This window comes from Amphiprion ocellaris, chromosome 7 (genome assembly GCF_022539595.1).
Source record: "Amphiprion ocellaris isolate individual 3 ecotype Okinawa chromosome 7, ASM2253959v1, whole genome shotgun sequence".
Taxonomy (NCBI): Eukaryota; Metazoa; Chordata; class Actinopteri; family Pomacentridae; genus Amphiprion; species Amphiprion ocellaris.
Genome location: NC_072772.1, coordinates 25,563,933 through 25,587,799, shown reverse-complemented (window position 1 = coordinate 25,587,799; position 23,867 = coordinate 25,563,933). Strand labels below are relative to the sequence as shown.

The 23,867-nt window shown below is 41.5% G+C and overlaps 1 protein-coding gene across 3 annotated transcripts in view; it reads left to right on the top strand.

Annotated features, from left to right (window-relative positions):
- The first annotated feature begins 6,731 nt into the window (after positions 1 to 6,731).
- sez6b (seizure related 6 homolog b) overlaps positions 6,732 to 23,867 on the top strand; it is a 284,944-nt gene continuing 267,808 nt past the window's right edge. For all 3 annotated transcript variants that reach the window (XR_008602221.1, XM_055011999.1, XM_055011998.1), the window contains exon 1: positions 6,732 to 7,074. Coding sequence is in view for 2 of the 3 variants with exons in the window: in XM_055011999.1 (XP_054867974.1) it covers positions 7,002 to 7,074 (73 nt within the window). In the remaining variant the exon portion in view is untranslated. The remainder of the gene's footprint in view (positions 7,075 to 23,867) is intronic.

Below are 23,867 nucleotides of genomic sequence, written 5' to 3'. Positions count from 1 at the left end.
CAAACTCAAAGTGGTTAACTGCCTGCAAAAACTGGAGAAAGGTCAGATCATCGACCGGGCCCTGTACTACAAACTCTATCCAGGCGATGCTATCCCTTGCATATACGGGTTGCCAAAAATTCACAAAGAGGGCGCCCCTCTGAGACCAATTGTAAGCAGCATCAACTCTGTGACATACAACATTGCTAAGTATCTTGCCACCATCCTTTCCCCATTGGTGGGGGACACCCCCCACCACATAAGGAACTCAATGGACTTTACAAACAAGGTCAGAAAAATCAGCTTAGACCCTGAGGAAACTATGGTTTCATATGACGTGATTTCGCTTTTTACTTGCATTCCCACTGGAGATGCAATACAGACAGTAAAGAGAAAACTGCTGCTTGACAACTCTCTGTCTGAGAGGACCAACCTCTCCCCCGAACAGGTGTGTGACCTCCTTAACCTTTGCCTCAGCACCACTTATTTCCAGTACAACAACGGTTTCTACAGGCAAAAACACGGCTGTGCCATGGGATCCCCTGTATCCCCCATTGTAGCTAACCTGTACATGGAAGAAATGGAGATTGTGGCACTGAGAACATTCAGTGGCCACTCCCCTAGGCACTGGTTCAGATATGTGGATGACACATGGGTCACCATCAGGAAGGGTGAGGTCGAACCTTTCACAGAACACCTCAACTCGGTGGATAAAAACATCAAGTTCACAAGAGAGGATGTCCAAGACAACTGTCTGGCATTTCTAGATTGCGTGGTACGCATTGAAACCAATGGGGAACTCAACATTGGGGTCTACAGAAAACCCACTCACACAGACCAGTACCTCCTGTTTGATTCACACCACCCACTAGAACACAAGTTGGGGGTGATCCGTACCTTAAAGCACAGAGCACAGAACATCCCATCAGAAGCGGATGGAAAAAGAAGGGAACACAAACATATTCACTCTGCTCTTCAAACTTGTGGCTATCCAAACTGGGCTTTTATCAAAACAGCAAAAAAGCGCAGGGAGGATAAGAAAGACGAGGACCACAAAAAGAGAAACAACATTGTCATCCCCTATGTGGCAGGAATTTCAGAGAAACTCAGGAGGATCTTTAACACCCACCAGATCCCAGTACACTTCAAGCCCAGCAACACTCTGAGGCAAAAGCTGGTCCATCCCAAGGACAAAATTCCAAGGGAAAAACAGAGCAATGTGGTGTACGCAGTGCAGTGCAATGAGGAATGCTCTGACCTGTACATTGGAGAGACTAAGCAGCCATTACACAAGCGCATGGCACAACACAGGAGGGCCACGACCACAGGCCAGGACTCAGCAGTCCACCTCCACCTCAAGGAGAAGGGGCACTCCTTTGATGACCACAAGGTGCGCATTCTAGCCAGAGAGGACAGATGGTTTGAGAGAGGGGTAAAAGAAGCCATTCATGTCAAACTAGAATGGCCATCTTTGAACAGAGGAGGGGGCCTCAGACACCACTTGTCTCCCACTTACAATGCCGTTCTTAGAGCCCTCCCAAGGAGGTGCAGCCATCTGTCCCACCTGCAGTCAGGTGACCCCCAACCACCCTCCTAGAGGGCTGGGAGGGGTAACGACCGCCCATCAAAGGCTAACGACTCCTAACGAGTCTATTGGTTTCGGGTCTTTGTCCACTTGTTTTTGCCACCACCCTCCTGGTGGATAAATATCTGGTACTCCTCACCAGGCTTTCAGAACTGAAGAAGCCTCTTGGATGAGAGGTGAAACGTTTTCGACTCACACGAGGTTAGTCCAGTTGCCATAACTTATGCTTGCTTGTGACTTATCATGACCTGGATGACTGAGAACATCCACAGATTTATTGAAACTTGAAGCAGTTTGTGGTGAGCCGGGACAGCGGGCTTGAGCTTCGGACTATGTTTCCTACGAACTGTCACCCAGCCACCCTGGCTTCCCGGCTGCTCGGGAACTACTAGGGGACGGCTAGCAGAAGCTACACCAGCAGTTAAGCTATTGCGGTCCACACCGGCAAAGGCGGGCCTGGCTAACTGCTAGCGGGTTGTTTTCCATGGTGCGCAGAACTGATTCAAAACCAAGGATTTTATTTAAAGAAACACAAATTACTGTCCGAGCTGACCAACACAAACCAAACTCTATTCAGGAAATAAAGAATTTAACAAAAAAAACAAGCGGGACTCTAAAATAAACAAGAACAACAAACAAAGCTGGCTACTACATGGGCAACGATCTAAAGTTAAACGAAACGGCTGAACTCACAGTCACTCAAGTCCAACAGGGGAGGCGGCAGACGGGTTCTGCAGCCGGCAGTCTGTGGCGGCGTACGCCGGTGCTACTAATCGTGCAGCGGAGAGCATGGGGCTGCTGACATGCAGTGGAGACTGGGCTGCGGGAGTGCAGCGGAGATCGGCGGCGGAAGCCGAGGCAGGGAGAGAAGGGGGAAGCTCCGGGAACAGGCCAGGCTCTTTGAGGAGAGTTTCAGGACTCCGGCTGGTAGCTGGGCAGGACAGAGCAGGCGGGGCGAGTCCGGAGCTGAAGCCAACCTGGGCGGAGTGGCTGGTGGGGAGCCAGCAAGAATAATGACCCAGCAGCGACTGGTAGGACGAGTCAGGCTTTAAATGCTGCTGATCACTGATAGGGCACAGCTGCACTCCTTTAGCAGCTGTGTCCAATCGGCCTGGGCTGTCAGCTGGTCCGGGGTGTAGCACACAGGAGGGAGGGACCATGACACTTAATGACTTCATAGATGCTGTTTTAAGGCTTCCACACACTCACAGTGGTATCCTTTTGGAGTCTAGTGAAAACACAAACAATATTTGATTTGTTGGTTGTGTAGAACAAAGCAAACAAACAATAAAGGTTGTCTCCTCATAATCATAAATGAGTCGCTAACTGTGTAATTATATTAAATATTATTGCTAAGTATGAATTGGTATACAAGTAAGTAAATATTATTTTCTTCATTTTCTTGTTCATTTTAATGCCTGGTACCACTAAAGGTATATATTACACACTGAATGCGACAAAAAAATGCAGCTGATTACATAATACTTTATGTCCTATTTGACATGCTTAAGCTTAATTGTATTTCCAGGGTATGTAAGAGCCATTTCATGTCATAAGCAGCACTGCACATACAAAGGCCTAGAGTGGTTTTCTGCTGACGTTCAAGCCGTAGCACACCTCACAAATTGTCAGCTCTCACATAATGCCTAAAACTAAAGAATTATGTGACGCCACAAAGGCAGCCATCTTGACACTGCTGGAAATTGGCATGAGTGAGAGACAGGTAGCGAAAAAACTGAAGATCTCCAAGACAACCATTCATTACATCAAGAAAAAACAAGCCCAACATGGTACTACCAAAGTGCTAGCTGGTCGCCACAGGAAACGTTTTTCTACCCACCAGACAACCGTGCACTCATCTGTTCCTGTGTCAGGAATTGTCATCAGACCTCCAGGGATCTTAAAAATGAGTGGACACTGTGGAGAAATGGGACCTGTTCGGCAAGAACAGTTGGAAACTGACTTTTTGAGGCTGGTCTGAAGTCACACAGGGCAGGAGAAGCCCTTCATGAAGGAAAGACAGAGGAAAGCCCGGTTACTCTTTGCTGGGATTGTAAGGATTGGACTGTTGATGATTGGGCTAAGGTTCTCTTCAGTGATGAATCCAATTTTCAGTTGATGCTCACTCCAGCCTACTTACTGGTTAGGAGGAAGCCTGCAGAAGCCTACAAACCAGACTGTCTTGCCCCTGCAGTAAAACATGGAGGTGGATCAGTGACCATCTGGGGTTGTTTCAGGATGGATGAAACAGGGCAAATGCAACTGTGTGAAAGACGAGTGACCAGGTCATGTACAGGGCTACTCTTGAAAACAGTCTTCTTTCATCAGCTGGAAAGTTCTTTCCTGCCTCCAATGACTGGATTTTCCAACAACACAATTCCCCTTGCCACACGGCAAGGCCAGTTAAAGTCTGGATGGAGAACCAGAACACTGGAACCATGCCTTGGCCTGCTCAATCACCAGATCTAAATCCAATTGAAAACCTATGGAAAATCATCAAACTTAGAATGGAGAACCACAAGCCAAAAAACAAAGCAAATTAATTTTAATTAGTGCAACAGGAATGGGCTGCTGTGACAGCAGAACAATGCCAGAAGCTGGTGGAGAGCATGCCAAGAGAGAGAAATACAGCTAAGATTTGCTGATTTTGGAAATTAACCTGATTACTTTAAATATAGGAGTGTGACCTTATAGCATCAAGATCTACGAACTATTATATTAAATTTAGGTTAATTTCCATATGTATGATAGAACATAATGTCCTCATTTAGGACACCTTGGCAATTTACCTACAATATTAAACTGGATGGGTTAATGTCCAGAATTAATAACACCATAGAGTCTCACTTTTACTTTCCAAGTATTATGGTCCAGTCTATTATTATTATTATATATGTTCAAGAGGCTTTAAATTCCCACCATACCCACCACTCTGTCACTATCTATTCCCTTTCATGCAGAAAGAAGAATGGTAGAGGAAACAATCATTGTGTTTTGCAACAACGAAACATCAGTCAGCATAAAGAGTGCTCCTCAGTCACATCTGTGCTCCATTTCTTCTTCCAGCCATCCTTGCCAACATCTGTCCAAACATAATCTGGTTTAGTACTTGTTCACATCCTTCCCTTCTCAGATCTACAAACTTTATTTCTGAAGTCCAGTTTAATTTTTTACTCTTTCAAGGAATGTGGTGGAGTTATGTGACAATCAGCGTATGTTTGTCTGTCTGTCTGTCTGTGCTAATGCAAATGGAAGGACTACTAAATATGAATTACTCCACCAAGGAATGCGGCTATGTGACAATCAGTTTACGTTTGTCTGTCTTTTAGCGACATTACTTAAAAACGAAATAACGGATTTGGATGAAATTTTCAGGGAAGGTCAGAAAAGACACAATGACCATCATTACATTTTGGCAGTGATATGGCTTACAGTCTAGATCCAAGAATTTATTAAAGATTTCTGTATCATTGCGAGATAGCAGCACGGTGTCACTGTAACCATGACAACAAGTGGATGCTCCATCAGCTGCCTGCTGACGATCACATGATTGTGAGCCTACTATAAATCCACCACGGGGAGAAGTGTTGGAGAAAGAACCTGCAGCAAATGGCCATGGGTCAGACTCAAACCCATGGCAGCTGCATCTAAAATGTGGTGTATTTTCTCTACCATTCACCTGACTTGGATGTAAATACCTTCAAATTAAAACTGCAAATCTGCATTCAAAGCACATCTTGTTTCATTTCAAATCCATTGTGGTGGTGTACAGAGCCAAAATACTGAAAATTGTGTCAATGACCAAATATTTATGGATAGGTTTCTACGAGTTCAAGCATCGTTCTGTGAGGTTAACCAAACACTCAAGCAACAGGAGTTGCAGGAATTCATTACACTTAAAATCCCCCCAGTTCCCAGGAGTTTATCAAAATAATGCACTGCTATAAAGCAACAAGCCACACAATAGCAACACTAGCACAATAGCTGGCCCCCTTTGTGATGCAAAAACAGCTCTGAACCCTCAGGCCATGGATGCAGGACCTCTAGGGGAGTCTTGTGTTGTCTGGCACTGGGATGCTGGCAGCCGACCCTTTGGGTCCTGTGACGTGCTGGGTGGGGTGTCCATGGATTAGACTTATTCTCGTGCAGATGCTAAATCAGAATGGGGTCTGGGGATTTTGGAGGCTGAGTCAACGTCTTAAACTCTTTGTTGTGTTCCTGAAGCTGCTCCTGAGTGGTTCACAGTGTGGTAGGGTGCATTGTTCTGCTGAGTTTGGCCGCTGGCCTTGGGAGGTAATGGTTGGTCTGCAACAATGTTTAGGCAGGTGGCATGTGTCAAAGAAACATCCACATGGATGCCAGAACATAATGTTTCAGATGATTGCACAGATTGCATTTTAGCAATCAATTTCATCTTTGTTTACTTTGGTTGCAGAGCAGTGTATCGAGATAGATAACTCACCCTTATTTTTATTTGGTGAGTTTAAACCACGAAGAGCCCTCAAAACTACAAATGACTATTATTGTATAAAAAATTTACCATCAGGGATAAGGTATTAAATATTATACAAAGTTGCAGAAAATAAACACTAATGATGCGGATGAAAGGGTTAAAGCTAGCTGATAGCTAAGTAGTTGTAAAATTATAATGTATTTAATATTTTGTAGTACTATCTCTCTTTCTCAATCTGTGTGTTTGTGTGTGTGTGTGTGTGTGTGTGTGTGTGTGTGTGTGTGTGTTTGTGTATTACTCCAACGGTAGCAACGTTATATGGAAGGTCTGTGACAGTTGTTGACAATCATGAAAGCAGCAATAAAATATGACTACAAATTACTGGTATCACTTTTTATCTGGAAACTTTAATGTCCTCTTTTCTCAACTCCGTTCTTTCTCTTCTGTTCTCTGACTTGACTTTTTCCTCATATTCAGTTTGCAGATTCAATATTAAACACGGCAAACTACTTTCTGCTAAAATGAATGGAAACCAGTGTTTGCCGGGAAAGTAAGAAAAAAAGAAAAGAGTCTGTGCTTCGAGAATATTCAGTTCAGAATGTGATCTGATGACACGGTTTTTCCTTGATTGTGGCCCAAACTTTGTGCTCCATTGGCCCTCGGCGAGTTCCGCTGGCTGACGCTAGGAGCTGTCCGCGGTGCTGAGGAGGAGGAGGCTGCCAGAGCTGAGCTGAGAGCGGCCAGCAGCTCCTCACTGAGCCGCCAGCAGCCGGAGTCTGGAGGAGCAAACTAACAGCCCTCTGTCTGTGTCAGTGAGTGGATTGAGACAGGGAAGCTGGGCTGAAGTCACCGAGAGCAGCGCTCAGTGTGTGTAGCCGGTTTTCGGCAGAGCTGTCAGTTCTTCTCTCCGCCACAGGAAAAGTGTTGATCCCAAGGACGGTCACAACTCAAAGCTTGAGAAGCTCAGGAAGAGGAGAAGACGCGATGAACGCAATCAGAGATTATTTTCCAGTCCTGCTCGTTTTGGTGGCTCTGGTGACGGACGGGGACTCTAAAGGTAGGAATTGCCTAAGACATTTACGCCCTGTTTGTGTGCTCTTTCCCCGCCGTTAATCACACCACATTTTCAGCACATCTCGGTCCTCCCGATTTGGATGCTTTTGTTTGTGGATTTTTGTCTTATTTTCCCCAGAGGCGCTTCCATCTCCACCGTTTTCTTTTGTAAGCCCCTCCATGTGCTCGCACGGCTCATCGATGTTTTTCCGAAAACACACTCCTTAATGTCAGCAGCAACACTGATGTGATATCTGGTTACATTTTATTGATTGTTCTCATTGCAGTCAGATAATGCATGCAAAGCAGCACATACAGTACATGACCTCAAAGACTATTAAAGTTATCCATCAAGACACAATTTATGTAATAGAAAGCGCAGTTTAATAATCGTTACAACTTCTCATATGGCTCCTCTACAGCCTCCTTATCCTGCTCTCAAGTTTCAATTTTCAAGAAGAAAAAGGAAAAGTCAAGCTGGCATACAGGCTGATAAAAATGTCATTTCCAGCCCCACAAAAAAACTCCAAATGAATGCAGCCTATCTCCCGGTGCTCTTGTCACAATAGCGGAATGGCTGATAGTGTTTTTTTTTTTTTTTTTTTTTTTTTTTTTTTTTTGTTGCAGCCTCTCTGCATTATTCATATCCCCTGACAAAAAGAGAAGGCAACAAAACATGGGTGATGTTAGAGGCATGTCTCTGGATAGCTGCAACAATTTGAACACTCACTCAATTTGAAGTACAGGGAAGTGATAAAATATTAAGTCCCAGGAACTTCAAATTAATCATTTCTCAACACTGCATAGTCTGTGTTCAGGACTGTCCTCTGTACTGGATAGATGAAAAGAGCAGAGCGTGTGAGGAAAATAAGTTATCTGAAGGGAAACTCCTGCTTTGTCAGTCATCTTTTAATTGGATGTGTTTGTGGAGACACAGCCGACACCAGCTGACTTCACAACCTTGATAATTCAAGTAGTGATGGATGCTTATGCCTGTGCTCATGTTTGCCTTTGGATAATCACCCTGTGACGTCTTGGCATCACAGAAAATGTGTTGACTGACTGTGTGCATCCAGTTGTACAGTCCAGCTGTTGGCGTGTTAGTGTGTGCAAAAAGCAGACAATTACCTGTGACATAGATGGATAGAGCTATTTAGTGTGTGATTTTGTGGGACTTGGGAGGTGAGTTTCATTTAGAAATTTGATGAGAAGTTAAAGTGTTCCCTGTTCATGTGTTTGCTGAGTAATGAAGGAGTCAGAACATCCATTCCCTTTAACAAAGCTGCATCCCAACTCCACACAACATACTAAGTCTAAGCAAATCTGTGTTTGCCAACTAAAAAGTAAATATTTAGACTAAATATTTTTTTACTACTTTTATAGTTTTTTACTGCTAAGGTGCACTATTTTTTCACATTACAGTAAAGAAGATAAAGGAAGATCCTTTCCACAGGTTTTTAAAAAAGTGAATATATTGCTAGTGAAGGTGGTGGACAGCACTATTAGGATGTGTTGTGAAATTATACCAATGTGTGGTTATACCATCTTCTGTGAGTATATAGCAAAAATGTGTTGTATAGTAACTACAAAACAGAGAATTGTGTATGTGATACGGTATACACTTACTTTGTTATACAGCTTTGAGGAGAAAAGACTTAAAAGCAGCATCATGGAATAAATAAATTGGGCACCACATTTATCAGTTCAGTATCTGAGTTCTGCAATACAGAGAAAGGATAAACACACACAGACACACACACTCAGGGAAAACTCTTCTACCAGTTATTTATGTTAATCTTTCATCAAATTGTCATTTCATTTCATCTGATTATTTGCTCTTTCACTTTATCATATATATTACGCAGCTGAAAAAGAACAGGTGGAAAAAAATCAGTGACATTTTCTCTTGACACATTGTTGAAAAAAGGATTTACAAGCTGTAAAGCAGCAACAAAAAATGTTTTATTGATTATTAGAGCTGTTCGTAATAAAAACTGTTCACTGCTTCACAGGTTTTCAAAAGCTTTCTTGCTCAATTCATTAATAGTAAAGTCTTTAATTATTGGTTTTAAGCCAACAGCAAAAGTAAAAGTAAGTAATCTGTATAATATATTATTAAGCCATTAGTAAAGACCTAAGACAGTAATCTATAGCTTTAAAAGATGGATTTGACCCAGACAGCTTGCAGTTCTTTTTCAGATGATCAGGGGTGAAACTGTCCATTGGAAGCATCTCTGATGAACTAAAGAAGGAAAAAAGACAAAGCTGCTCATGCTTTGACCAATAAACAGCAACCACAACTCGACAGCTCTTAAACTGTTTTATTATCAGATCACTCAGCCTGAAAGAGGTGTGCTTCTTTGTGAGAGTGATGGAGGACAAAATCCACAGTCTCCCTGCTGGGCCACTTCTAAACTGTAGGTAATGTAGAGCCTCAGTTGAAATTCCCTTTTGTATTCCTCCACTTGTATAGACACTTCTATGCACCACTGTTTGCCCATTTTGTGAATGGGCACAATATTTTTTGTTAGTTTAATTGTAGAACTGTGGTGTTTGCATTGCTGAGCTCTGTGCTCAGATGTTCCGTCTTTCAAAGAATTGGACTGAGCCCCAGTGCTGGATGTGGAGCGTCATATTTTAAATGTGGAAAATAATCTGACTCCTGGCCTGCAATGTTGATGCCTCGACCTGGGACCGGACCTGGGGGGCATCAGGTGAACAATAGATGTAGTCATGAGTCGAACATCATTGATGAAGGCTTACATTCAAAATTTTGTAACTGTACTCAAAATTGTACTTTTTAGTGCGGAACTGTTCAGTGAGCATTTGTTGTTCATTTTTGGGAATCTTTATGCCTTTTACCCTACACACCTAGTAATACATTGGGATTGAGGGTACATCCTACTGCATCCATTTAGAAGTTCTCATCCCGTGGTCGTGATGGTAGAGTTGTGTGATACTGTGTGTACATCTGTAATGTGGGCAGCCCACATTACAAACACTGTCACTCTGAAAAGGCAAGTTTTCTGTTATTTGCAAATGATTTGCCTGCAACAGATCAAGAATTAATCCTCACGAGGCACATTGCGGTGAAGTGTGCATGACAACAGACAGTGTAGTTCTTGTGGTGAAAGGAGTCACTCTGAACAAAGCAACGACACTGTCCTGCTCTACTGCTGCTAAACTCACTCTCTCCATAGCTTTCTCTGAGGTCTTAGTAGTCATCTGTAATCAGAAAAGCACTCTCCTGATATTTTCTAAATCTCTGTAAAGATGAACTAATTAACTGCCGTGCACAAGTGTTAATAGTACAAGCTACTTGTTCTAATGATCAACTCAGGAGCGTCTTTGTAACCACTGTTGGAAAATGATGCAACTCTGAACTACTGATGGTACAGACAATGCTTTTGTGATTGACATTCCTGGCATCCATGTCGACTCTCTTTTGTCCAATCAAAATCTGTAGTTTGAGGGCATCGGCCTACATATATGATGATAATCTACAAAATAGATAAAACATTAAATCATTAATTTTCATTTCATTTTTTTGTCAACTTTTTGGTTTTATTACTCTTTAAAATGTCACAGGACATTGTTGTGTAGTTTCGGTGTTGTTTACCTTTTCATTTGAATTTTAGCCCATATTAGTCTACTTAATTACTGAATTAGTATTTGATTGATATGCTGGTTAGATTTTAGTTGGACTTTTTGAATTACTGCCATATATTTTCAGCATAGAGCAGAATGAAAAGCAAAGAGAAATAATTTTGCAGTTATTTTGACAGATATTTTGACATGAATCACGTGTTTTGCATTTCTTTTTCACTAAAACAAATCTGAAATGAAGATGTGGAGTGTACTAAACCAGCATGGACAGCATTATTTGTAGGCCATGGCATCGCTGTAGCACCACATTGCTGAATTTCTAATGGTACGTTGTGACACATTCACCTTAATCAAAAAACTGCAACTTCTGTAGTTTAAATGTTGCGCTTGGCCTTCTTACAATTTTCACAATATTTTGGTTATTTGTTCAGCATTAGGACACCACTGTGACCCATCATGTTAATATATGCAGTTGTGATGTATACATGATTTGAAACTTTAGGATCTCGAGGAGAAAGAAATTCTGAGAACTTGTAACAATCTGCCTATCAGTAGGCGTGAAACAGTTGGAGAGGTGAAGATTTAATCAGCTGAGCCACTTGCATGACTCTTTCTCACAACATAATTTTTTTAATGCCACCCAACTCTTCCGTCTTAGTAATACACACATGCAGCATAATAATCTTAAGCATCTAATCTATCACTTGTCCTTTTTTTGCACATTCTGGTTGTTCTGTGTTCATCCATCATCAGCATTGTTCAGATTAATCAGCTCCATGAGATGCTCTTCTTCCTCTAGCGGACAAGTATCACCCAAGGCAAATGATTCTTCACATTAGCCGTGGCCATCCTTCACCCTGTCCTCTGATTAGCCTGTGCAGTGCTAGGATCCTGCTGTCTCTTCATCTAGCTGCCATTTCTTGCTATGATACTGATTCAAAGCTCATCATTGTCAGTGATGCACAAAACCGTATAATCCCTGAGAAATTTCCTCACATAAAATAACCTTAGCACGAAACCTGAGTGTCTTTGGGGAAGCTGGATGGCAGAGGTCCAAGAGTCCTTTTGGGTCACTGCTGGCTTCAGTGATGATGGTCTCCTTGACCTCTGACCTCTCTGGGAGGTTACCAGCTTCCCTTCCCTGATCTGTAACACCAAGTTCTGCTTTATAACGGCACAGTTTACAATCTGGTGATTAGTGTTTCATCCCATTTATTATAACTGTCTCCTAAGGCCATTGTAGTGCTTCAGATTTCTATAGTTAAAAAAAAAAAATCTTGTAACCATTTGTTTTTATTAATTTTTTGCACAGACCAGAAACCCCAAAGTGATCTTAATGTCACCACAAGTGCTTTTTTCAGATTCATTTGAAGCACAAGTGCTTCAAATGAATCTGCATTTACAACTGCATAACAGTAAGTCGGAAGGCATTCAGGGAAAACTGATGTTCACTGTGATGCTCACAAAACTCAAGAAAATCTACATTTTTTTTCTATGTTACATACAATCGCCACAATATTGTGGTTTGACAATCATACAGTGAGCTGCATGGCTACCCAAGACTGAGCGGATGGAAAGAAAATGCACTTTTATAATGGTGTGATGATTGATGGATTACAAAAGATAATGTAATCCATTGAGGATACAGTGGTAAAACTGCATTGTTGTATTGACTCTCAGTTGCTTTAAATACAGTCCCACACAGGTTTTTGGGCAATTTTGTTAACCCCTTAAGAGAATTTTGCTTAAAATCCTTAAAACTCTTTCCATGCAGGTTTGTAAATGAGCTACACCAGAATGCACAGAATGAGAAAGAATTCTCATATATTACATCTCTCTCTCTCTCTCTCTCTCTCTCTCTCTCTCTCTCTCTCTCACTATATATATATATATATATATATATATATATATATATATATATATATATATATATATATATATATATATATATATCTTTGTATATCTTTAGAACAGGAATTTCTATTAAAGAATTTTAGATATTTCCACTGCACAGATTCTGTGAAATCTAATTTACTGCCTGCCTCCAAATCCTGTTGGAATCATTCAAATGATGAAAATCCCCGAGACTGCAAGGTCACATTATATCTAATAAATCCAAAAACAGTTTGTTGGATCCCAACACTACTAAAACATTTATTCATTCATATACATTGTAATTCAATGGAAACCTGTGCAGGACGAATCCTCAAACTATTTCACAGAAAACCACCTTTTCACAACATTTTACTTTCACTTTCATTCTTCTGTCTGAATTAATGAGAAGTCCATTTTATTCTGTACACAACAATATGTGGTAGGCTGTTTGTATTTGTGCATTCAGGCTCATTGTTGACCTTGGTAATAAAAGTCTGACACAGACAAACTGAAATAATATAAACTAGATCTCACAGGCTTCATCAGGAGCAGGTTGCTCAGTTGTCATGGAGATGGTTTAGTTACTTTGTCAAAAAGTTATGGCATGTCTGTCTACTCTGGCTTGACTCTAAAAAAACAAGTAGTGTGGCAGATCATCTCATAAACATAATATTAATTAAATTAGTGAATGTTGATCCTTACAACTTACAATTTAGAAAGACTCATAGTAAAGGAATGTTTGGTCATGATGCAGGATGCATCATGGCTCTTCATATTTCAATAGTTTTTGGGGTTTAGTACATATTACATATCAGAAAACAAATCTGAATTTCTGAAAGTATCACATTCCAATTAATACACAATTAACCTTGGGATTTTTGGGGTCTGGATAGTTGCCAGTTACTCCATCTGGCACTTTTGTGCCTTAGGAAATGTAGAAGTTAATGAGTAGTGTCTATTTGTGGTTAACTCATTCATATTTCTGAAAAAACTACACTAGAACTTTAAAATACCTCAGCTTATGTACATTGTACGCTACAGCCCTTGTAAGAACTGTAAATGCACTAGCTATTAGAGTGAAGAACTGTCTCCAGTCTGTTGTAAATCACTGTGCAGAGTCAGTAGTGAGGTGGAAATGTTGCAGTTTCAGCTTTGGGCCAGTTTCAGCTCAAAGCTCAGACCCATTAGTGAGCAGTCCTGCTTCTCCTTAATGGTTTACCCTCACTGCCATGCTCACTGCTGATTGCTGCTCTGTTATTCTACAGTTGGGTTCTCTCTCTCTGTACAGCAGTCTGCTGTCTGAGAGCAGGCATGGAAGCGACATGGCGAGTTATGGTGGACCTGAAATAGGAGCTGTTTTGATGATGTCCCTGGGGTTTTGGGGTCAGGCTTTCTGTCCTTTTTCCTTCAGATTACTGACCAGATAAATACGTTGGCCCTGGCTGACCCAGAGCAAGCGATGCCCCCGGCGATGCCCCCCTGCTTGCATTGCCACTGCCTGTCATCATTGTCAGCATTCTGCTGGGAGACCTGCCTCAGACTAATAGCTGCTGCAAGGCCCACTGGGCTAAAGGAGCTTTATTTTAGGCCAACAACAGCAACAGCTCAGTACCCCAAACACACTCACATATCACAGCCTTCAGAGTCTAAAGGAAGGGGCTGCTCGGTGCTCTTGACCAACAAAAGGAAAGTAGTCTGAAACAGCGTAAGCACACTACCTGATTTGTCTTGTTCTACATTTGTCAACACAGCACCGAAGCTGATAAGCTGTGCCTTTGAGTTGATATAGTATGTTCTGGGGATTCACATATGGCTTTTAAAAGTGTCAAAGAAAAGTGTAGTTAACATTGCACCAGCTGATCTCATGCCTATACGCTGCATATTCTTCAACAAATTTGCTTCAAATCAATCATTACCAAACTCACATACCAACTTGAGGCTTTTGCAAGGATTCATGTAAATATCTCTGCAGGTCTATGCGGACAGGCGTGTTATGGGTAACTGCAGGTTGCAGGGACATGCAGAGCAGCTGACACATTATCTTTCATTTTCATCATTATCACAACAGCAACAGCATTTAGAAAAGTTACATATATCCTATTCAAAGTGTACATTTTTTAAAAGCAGTATTGTAAGCACCGTGTAATGCTATACCCCTGGTTTGTTCTGATTGAGCATGAGATTGAAACAGACTACGTGAATCAGATGCGACTTCGGGGCCTGTCTAGAGGGTCAGTACAGTCACTCTCTGCTTGCTGTGTCACATTTTAGTCAGTCCAGATGTCAACAGCAGTCACCTGAATGAACTTGAAGAAGTATCAGATATGAGCCACCTATGTCCAGACTGAAATATTGTAATGCCTCTCAGGTAGATAATATATGACAATTACCTTTAAATACATACATGATTCCTGATGAGGCAGCTTGACTTGGTGATTGTCTGATATTCCCTCTGGTGCTGCTTGGAGCTTGACTTTTTAAAATTGTAATATTGAAGGCCTTGATGGCCTTGATAAACATCATACCTACTAAACGTCCACATGTTAGCATTAGAATTAAACATATGTGATTTGCTGCAACTATTTATTTACAAAAACTGCTAGTTTAATTTAAGTCTCCCAGTGTGCAGTCTTTATAAAGCCAGTATTTTTTCCAAACATTAGCATAGTCTATACACAGATATCCAAGAAGTGGTCTTTGATGCAGCATCATGGCTGGCAAAATCTATAAGAGCAGGTAGCACCTTCCATACAACTGTCAGCACTCTATCCAGTACTCTTTGCAAAAACAGGGATGGAAAGAGAAAACTTGCGACAAGCATTGCAGAGAGGGTGCCAAAGAAAAGGGATGTTGGCTAATGCTGCAAAGTGTGAAAAGATATAACAGATTTATTTAATATTCTGCAGGTGATGATGAGGACAGCGGTGAAGAGGAGAAACAGAGAGCAGTGAGCAGCAAGCAGCTGCTTTGTCATGCTTACATGCTCTGTGCTGTGCACCAGCTAAACGTTTAAAAATGGTCTTCAACTAATAGATAAAATAAATATGTAAAATTTAATCATTTTCTTTTAGACTATTTATCAATTGTTTTTAACAATATAGCCAGTGAGGCATATAATATTTAACAGTGAGCCCATCAAAAAACAAAAAACAAAACAAAAAAAACAAAAAAAACCCAGAAGACTTATGGAACACAATCTCAGCAAATAGATAAGAGATGTACTAATAAAAGCTTTGACATGTGGAGGGGACAGGGATCAAAGTCTACTTGGGCAAGACAGTGAACCTGAAGTTGCTCCGATGGCAGGCAGCTTGCATGGTAGTTCTGTCACCATTGCTGTGTGAATGGGTGAATGAGAAACATGGTGAAGCACTTTGAGCACCACTAAGGGAGAAAAGTGCTCTTTAAGTGTAGACCATTGACCACTGGGTGACTGAAGTAAATGAGAGCACAATACATCCCTCCTATGATCAGGATGGACTTCATTCAAGTTTTTTGGCATTGCAACACAAGAAATAGGATAAATGGAAATATTTTAAATAAGTCTGGAACTTAGAGCTGCTATTCCATCACATTAGGAGCGAGGCGGTCATTACCTTAATTCAACTTTTTTTGCTGAATTTTTGCTTTCTGTATCCAGTACAGAAGCGCCAGTTAGCATGTCAGATTTAGGTGCTTTGAATGGTTGCTTTTTGTAGCCAGTTCACCCCTGTGTCTTGCCTCTATCTACACCAAATCATGAAAAATTCAACACTTATAAGACAGTTATCCTTAAAAATTTGGGGATAGAACATATTTGGTGTGGTGCAAAAGTTTTTGGCACTCTAGTTATTTGGATTTTTATTGTCTTTGCATGACCATCAGGGAGACATCTGGTTGGTCCCAGATTCATTCTGTAGCATGTAGCCCTAACAAACAGTCAAAAACATGAAAAAACGTCTTACTCACACAAACTGGAGTGGTGGGTGTTGTTCCTGCAGAGCCCTGATGTCAGCATAAATGAATCAGTTTGGGATCACATGAAGAGACAGAAAACATCAATATACTGAATCCACAGAAAGAACCGCAGCAAAATGCTTGGAATAACCTCCCTGCCAAATACCATGAAAAGCTGTGTACAAGTGCACTGAGGAGAACTAGTCCTGTTTTAAAGGCAAAGGGCACCTATGTTGAATATACACTACCATTCAAAAGTTTGGGGTCTCTGAGAAATGTCCTTATTTTTGAAAGAAAAGCAGCTTTTTTTCAATGAAGATAACATTAAATGAATGATAAATCCAGTGTAGACATTGTTAATGTGGTAAATGACTATTCTAGCTGGAAACGGCTGATTTTCAATGGAATATCTACATAGGGGTACAGGGGAACATTTCCAGCAACAAATCTGTGGATGTTCTCAGTCATCCAGGTCATGATAAGTCTCAAGCAAGCATAAGTTATGGCAACTGGACTAACCTCGTGTGAGTCGAAAACGTTTCACCTCTCATCCAAGAGGCTTCTTCAGTTCTGAAAGCCTGGTGGGGAGTACCAGATATTTATCCACCAGGAGGGTGGTGGCAAAAACAAGGGGGCCACGACCACAGGCCAGGACTCAGCAGTCCACCTCCACCTCAAGGAGAAGGGGCACTCCTTTGATGACCACAAGGTGCGCGTTCTAGCCAGAGAGGACAGATGGTTTGAGAGAGGGGTAAAAGAAGCCATTCATGTCAAACTAGAACAGCCATCTTTGAACAGAGGAGGGGGCCTCAGACACCACTTGTCTCCCACTTACAACGCCGTTCTTAGAGCCCTCCCAAGGAGGTGCAGCCATCATTCCCACCTGCAGTCAGGTGACCCCCAGCCACCCTCCTAGAGGGCTGGGAGGGGTAACGACCTCCCATCAAAGGCTAACGACTCACATTAACACCTAACGAGTCTATTGGTTTCGGGTCTTTGTCCACTTGTTTTTGCCACCACCCTCCTGGTGGATAAATATCTGGTACTCCCCACCAGGCTTTCAGAACTGAAGAAGCCTCTTGGATGAGAGGTGAAACATTTTCGACTCACACGAGGTTAGTCCAGTTGCCATAACTTATGCTTGCTTGAGATTTCCAGCAACCATCACTCCTGTGTTCTAATGCTGCATTATGTTAGCTAATGGTGTTGAAAGGCTAATTGATGATTAGAAAACCCTTGTGCAGTTATGATAGCACGAGTGTTGGTTTTTGCATTACTTCTTTGTATTGCTGTTGCCAACACACATGGCTGGATCATGACCTCTACTGACCCCTGGCTGTGTTTTATGCTCCTCCTCTGTGGACTTCTCTTAATTACTCCGCAAAGGAACCTGGTGGAGTTATGTGACGATTGGCGTACATTTGTCTGTTGATCTGTTTGTCTGTCCATGCACAACATTACTCAAAAACAGATTTGAATTAAATTTTCAGGGAAGGTCAGAGATGACATGAGGGGGGCCCAGATAGCTCAGTTGGTTGAGCGGGAGACTTATAAACAGGGGCTATAGTACCCGACGCAGCTGCCTGGGTTCAATTTCAGCTCACTGCCCTTTACTGCAGGTCCTCCTCCCATACTTCTTCCTATCTGCCTCTGTACTAACCTGTCCAATAATGCCAACAAAGGGCCAAAAAATAACTTAAAAAGAAATTTCACAAGGACCAAGTGATTAGATTTTGGCATTGATGCGGCTTATAGTCTGGATCCACGGATTTGTTATAGATTTCTGTATCATTGCAAGATGGCGGCACGGCATCACTGTAACCATGACAACAAGTGAACACTGCTTCAGCTCCCTGCTGATGATCACATGATTGTGATCCTACTACAAATCCACCGCTGTGAACTTACCAGGACTTATCCGTCGGAAATGATAAAAGGGACAATTGATTAAATTGTTGGGGTGGTTCTGAGTCCCATCAATTCCAGCCGCCCGCTACACATTTAGGTCACACGATTCGGTATCCGTACACAATATACACATGCATAACACATGCCTGTCAAGGAATGAACAGCCTTGGTGGAGTACTGAGCTCTCTGAGTGCTTTTCTTGTTTAAATTTGTAACTTTTCTCTTCATACCTTCACTTGTAAAACCTAAATCTCTGCAACACACTCTCCCTAAGATCTTTGCCTGATAATCCTGTTATGCCCTTCAAGCTCTTTGTGTTGATCAATCAACCAATCATCACCACAGTCTAAAGGCTGCTACATTCTCAACTGTAGTGTCACATGTAAAACTGTAAACTATACAGTCAAATTTCTCTTCACTGCTAGGAAACCCTGGATTTGACAATGTACACTATGTAAATGGTTAATAAAATGACTAAGAATGAAAAGTCTTATTTAGAAACATGTTTTCTGATGTATTTTTTCTCACTTCATTAGTGAGAACTGCGATTTTACACATGAGACAAGCTGCGGTCACTTTGCTGAAACCAGTGCTGGCAACAGCTTTTCATTAGACTCTAACCATTAGAGAACTAAATTGAATACCAACATAAACTGGTCAATCTTAAAATAACTTTTCATTTTATTAGAGATCTCCTCCAATTATAATCACATCCTTATTTTTGTCTTGTCAGCATGTCCACATTGTGATTTTTATATGCTAGAAAACATATCATGAACACAATAAGCAGCAAACTTCATGGCTGAGCACTTCCAAGGTGGTGAATTTGATGACTAATGAGTTTAACAACCCAGATTCAGACTTCCAGGGTTTCATATGTAACAAACTTAAGAAACCAATCCTGTCATCTTGCAGGATGGAGCTTTCTATGTCATTATTCATCTTCACAGTCTGTTTCTGATTTGAACCGGTATGGCTGAATTACCCCAAGAAAAAAATTTTAAATATGTAAGTTTGATATAAAGAAATGAGTTTTTAGCTTAATTGATGACTAGAGAGGGGCTTTGAAGACTTTTATTTAGCATGTCATTGTGTGCATTTAGGACAGTGTGCTGTTTGGCTGTGAGAGGTATTTTAAAAATTCACTGTATTTTGATAAAAAATTAAACTTTGAACCCTCTTTTTCACAGCTTGAGAAGATGATTATTGCACAGTAATTTTTGTACCATCTTCAGATTAGAGTCACCATTGTGCTTCTCTTGGGATAAGCAACAGTTTTTCCTTATCAACCCCTCCATCCACTACACACGTACGCACGCACGCACGCACGCACGCACGCACGCACGCACGCACGCATGCATGCATGAACACCCTGTCCCCACCCCCTTCATCATCCGTGCCGTGGCAGAAAAGCAATTTGTTCTTGGTGTCACTGATCTGATGCAATCAGCGCTGCTTCACGCTTTTGAATAAGGAAAAGACAGCGGGAAAGGACACTGTGTTTAATTAAAAGACGCACTTTTGTGAATGTGACGATCATATAATTTGGGGTGGATGATTGCAAGGGTTGCATGTTCAACACCTGCTTTCCGATTATGGCTGATTAACCTATCCAAACTTGCCCGTTGCTCTCATCAAGGGCTATTCAGGGTGCCGAGGCTGCGCTCTCATTCTAATTGTCTCCCAGCCTTTTCCTTTTTAAAGCACTTAATTGGAAATGAGTGTTATCAAAATTCAGTGCTGCTCGATCTCCCAGGAAATGGGGGCGTTGGGTTCTTTACACACATCTCCTGACACCTCCTGAGAGGAGCTGAGGGGGCGGAGGGGTGGAGCACTCTCATTTTCCCTTTTCTCCGTCTCTCCCTCCTCTTTGCATAACAGTCCCTCTGAAGCGAGCAGCGCGCTTGTGAAGTGTTTACCCTCATCTCTGTCAGTCAAAGCTAGTTTCCTGAAGGCTGTGTTCATCCGCTCTACAATATCTCTGTCTCCTCCCCTGTTTGAGATTTCTCATGACAGAGTCTCTCTGACTTAAATTAGAGGATGCAAATGGAATGTGATGTGCTTTGAACTACACCTGCTTTATGTGTCACCATCACATCCCACATCCTGTCATCTTTGAACATCATTTCAGCTCTCTTGTGTATTGGTCTTTGAATAACACTCTGTGACGCAAATAGTCGCACACTAAGCTGAATGTTTCTCATTTGGTTTTAAATCTGACAACAGAACATTCTCTAAATCCAATTCAGCTCATAGATACATTTAATTCTACCCTAATTCCCACAATGATTCCCAGGTTCCTGGCTGCTGCATTAATACTTAGCATGGTCTAATTGATAGCTGTCAGTTGCAGCTGTCACTCAACATCATGCCTGGGGCACCTGGGAATATTTCTTACAAATCAATGGCCAATGTGAGTCATGTTGGGTGTGATGCCTCACCTCCACCGAAACAGCACTCTGCTGTGTGTCTCATGGCCACTTTTAAAATACTATCAGTGGATCCTGCAGCTCATATGGCCTGTAATTGCAACTGACTGACACAGACCAGTGGGGATTTGACGGATGATGGTCAGCTGAAGATGCCAAGCATTGTACTCTGTATTACAGATCTTGCACTCAATTTAAAAACACCTCTCGTTAACATTTGCCAGCAATTAGCATTGTAGATTACTGTTTCACACAGGATATTTTTAGATTGACTACAGACAGAGGGTGATTTGTCATTTTTTAACAGGGGATCCCCCTGTTAAAAGTGGAAATACCCCACTGCTCCTACACCACCAGCCAACACACACAGTCATATAGACCTCCCCAAAGACACTGGATGCCTCAACCATAATCATATCATTTTGCAGTTCCACATGATCCAGTTATCTCCTTTCTTAATTGTCTATTCATGACTATGTACTAAAGTAATTAATAAAAACTACTTTAATACACAGCATTTTAAGTAGCATGGCAATTGGGCACAGTGATCCCCTACAGTGAGGGGATCTGGTAGCTCAATTTTGCTGTGGAGGATATTTTGCTGGAATAGTTTGAGTCCACTTATCCCTTGTGGGCAAGGGTCACTGCAAATCAATACAGTGGTGATCTGAGTGATCACCTTTATCCTGTGATGAAACAGTTCTATCCTGTTGGGAGTGGTCTCTCCCGCATGATAATGATCCTATCCATACGGCACCAGGGATCACTGAATGGTCTGATGAGTATTACAGTATGTGACTCATATGCTGTGCACACAGTCACCGGATTGCACACAGTTAAACACTTCTGGGACATTTAGGACAAATGGGACTCTATGGCTTCAGGATTGCCATCAGTGCATCAAAAACAGTGACAGGAAAAAATATTTCCCCATAAGTAAACCTATATTTTAATCAAAACCAGATTATAGATGTTTCAGAGTATGCTTGTGATTGACTGTACATGAACTATAACAAGATCTGATTTGTGCTGACAACCCTCTGTTCTGAAAGTGGCAGCTGATGGCAGTAAAACCTTTCTGAAAGTGCATTTTCAAATATGGGAATGGTGGTGCAAGGCTGCCACTAAAGCAGGAGAGAATATTAGAATGAATGAATGGACATGGTTTGCTTGTATTTTTCATACTGACATCAAAACTGAATTAATTTGTCAACAATTTGTCAATACATTTCACTGCGCATCATACTATGTGTAATTGTGTTTGTGATAAATAAAGGTCTTGAATTTACAATCTACAGTATGAACATACACAGACATTAATAATGTTACAGCTGGGGGTGACCAAGCTTGCTTTTGGTCATGTAGTTATTTGAGTGTGCGCTGATATTTTGCTCAAGCAAGCTAGCTAACTCAGTAGTCCAACTTGAACTTGACCCTCCTAGCTGTCTTCATGTAATTGTTCATTTATCTCAAGTAAGCCTTCTTCTAGTTAAACAGATTCAACTTCATTGTCATTGCACAGACTAAAACAACACGCAGCATGTCCTAGCTTGTTAAAAAGCTGGAGTCAGAGCGCAGGGCCTCTGACCAGTCCATCCGCATTTGTACTGATAAGTCCAATGCCTTAGCTGCGGAACCACCACTATCCTACGATGACATCTAACTACAAAGATCAACACATTTGTTGCTGGAGCAGAATATCAGACACATTGGCAGTGTGAAGGGAAACCCTGCCAAACAGCTGATATTACATAATTTACTTACTTTGTAAACTGCTGTATTTTCATTCCACCAAGGAACATGGCGGAGTTATGTGATGATCGGTGTTGGTTTGTCTGTCTGTTTGTCTGTCTGTTAGCAACATTACTCAAAAACAGACCAATGGATTGAAATTTTCAGGGAAGGTGAGAAATAACACAAGAACCACGTGATTAGATTTTGGCAGTGATGCGGCTTATAGTCTGGATCCATGGATTTCTCAAACGTTTCTGTATCAATGCAAGATAGCGGCACAACATCACTGTAACCATGACAAGAAGTGAGCACAATGTCAGCTGCCTGCTGACGATCACATGATTGTGATCCTACTACAAATCCACTGCTGCAGACTTATCGGGAATTATCCGTTGGAAATGATACAAGGATGGATTAAATTGTGGGGGTGGTTCTGAGTCCCATCAATTCCCGCCGCCCACTACATATTTAGGTAACATGATTCGGTAACCGTACATAACGTACACATGCATAACACATGCCTGTGCTCAACGTAACGTCATTCTCTTTATGGATACATCTATATTAAATGACCACATTCTATGTTGCCGTGACTTCTAATCATTAATAACTAATAAAAAACAAATGCTGCATTTCTGACAATGCCATATGGGGGGATGAACAGCCTTGGTGGAGTACTGCACTCTCTGAGTGTTTTCTAGTTTATACTGTACAGCTCAAGTTAGTCTTAGCTCAAGTTATTAGACTTGATGGTAAAAAGATAATTTACTCATTGTTCGAAATATTTAGACAGAAATTGCAAAAACATATATAGATTTTTATAGTGGATGTAGTGATGTTGAGCATGCCCGGTAACAGAGTGACATTAGGCTGGATAACCCTGACACCATTTTTTTCATTCATTTTTTTGGACATTGTTGTGCCTTTATATCAGAGCACAGGGAGTGAATAAGTAAGGAATGAGAGTAGGGAAATGACATGCAGTCCCTATCTGGGAGTAGAACCAGTAGCTTGCTGCCCAGGGCATTTGGTTTGTGGCTTAGCAGGTCACCCTCCCCTTGCTATCTCACCTCTCTTGTGGCTCTGTATTTTCACACACCTTTAGTAATGGCATACACAGTCATCTGATCTATTCACTGTCAAAATCTTATGTAGGAAACAAACAATAGTTGCATTTGGAATTAGCATTAGCTGCTCCTCATTTCCTGAATGATCACTCATTTCCTCCTCTGTCAAAATGTCACTGGTCCTTCTCAAGCTTATTTTCAGTCTTTGCTGTCGCCTGCAGCACAGCCTCATAGACCAGCAT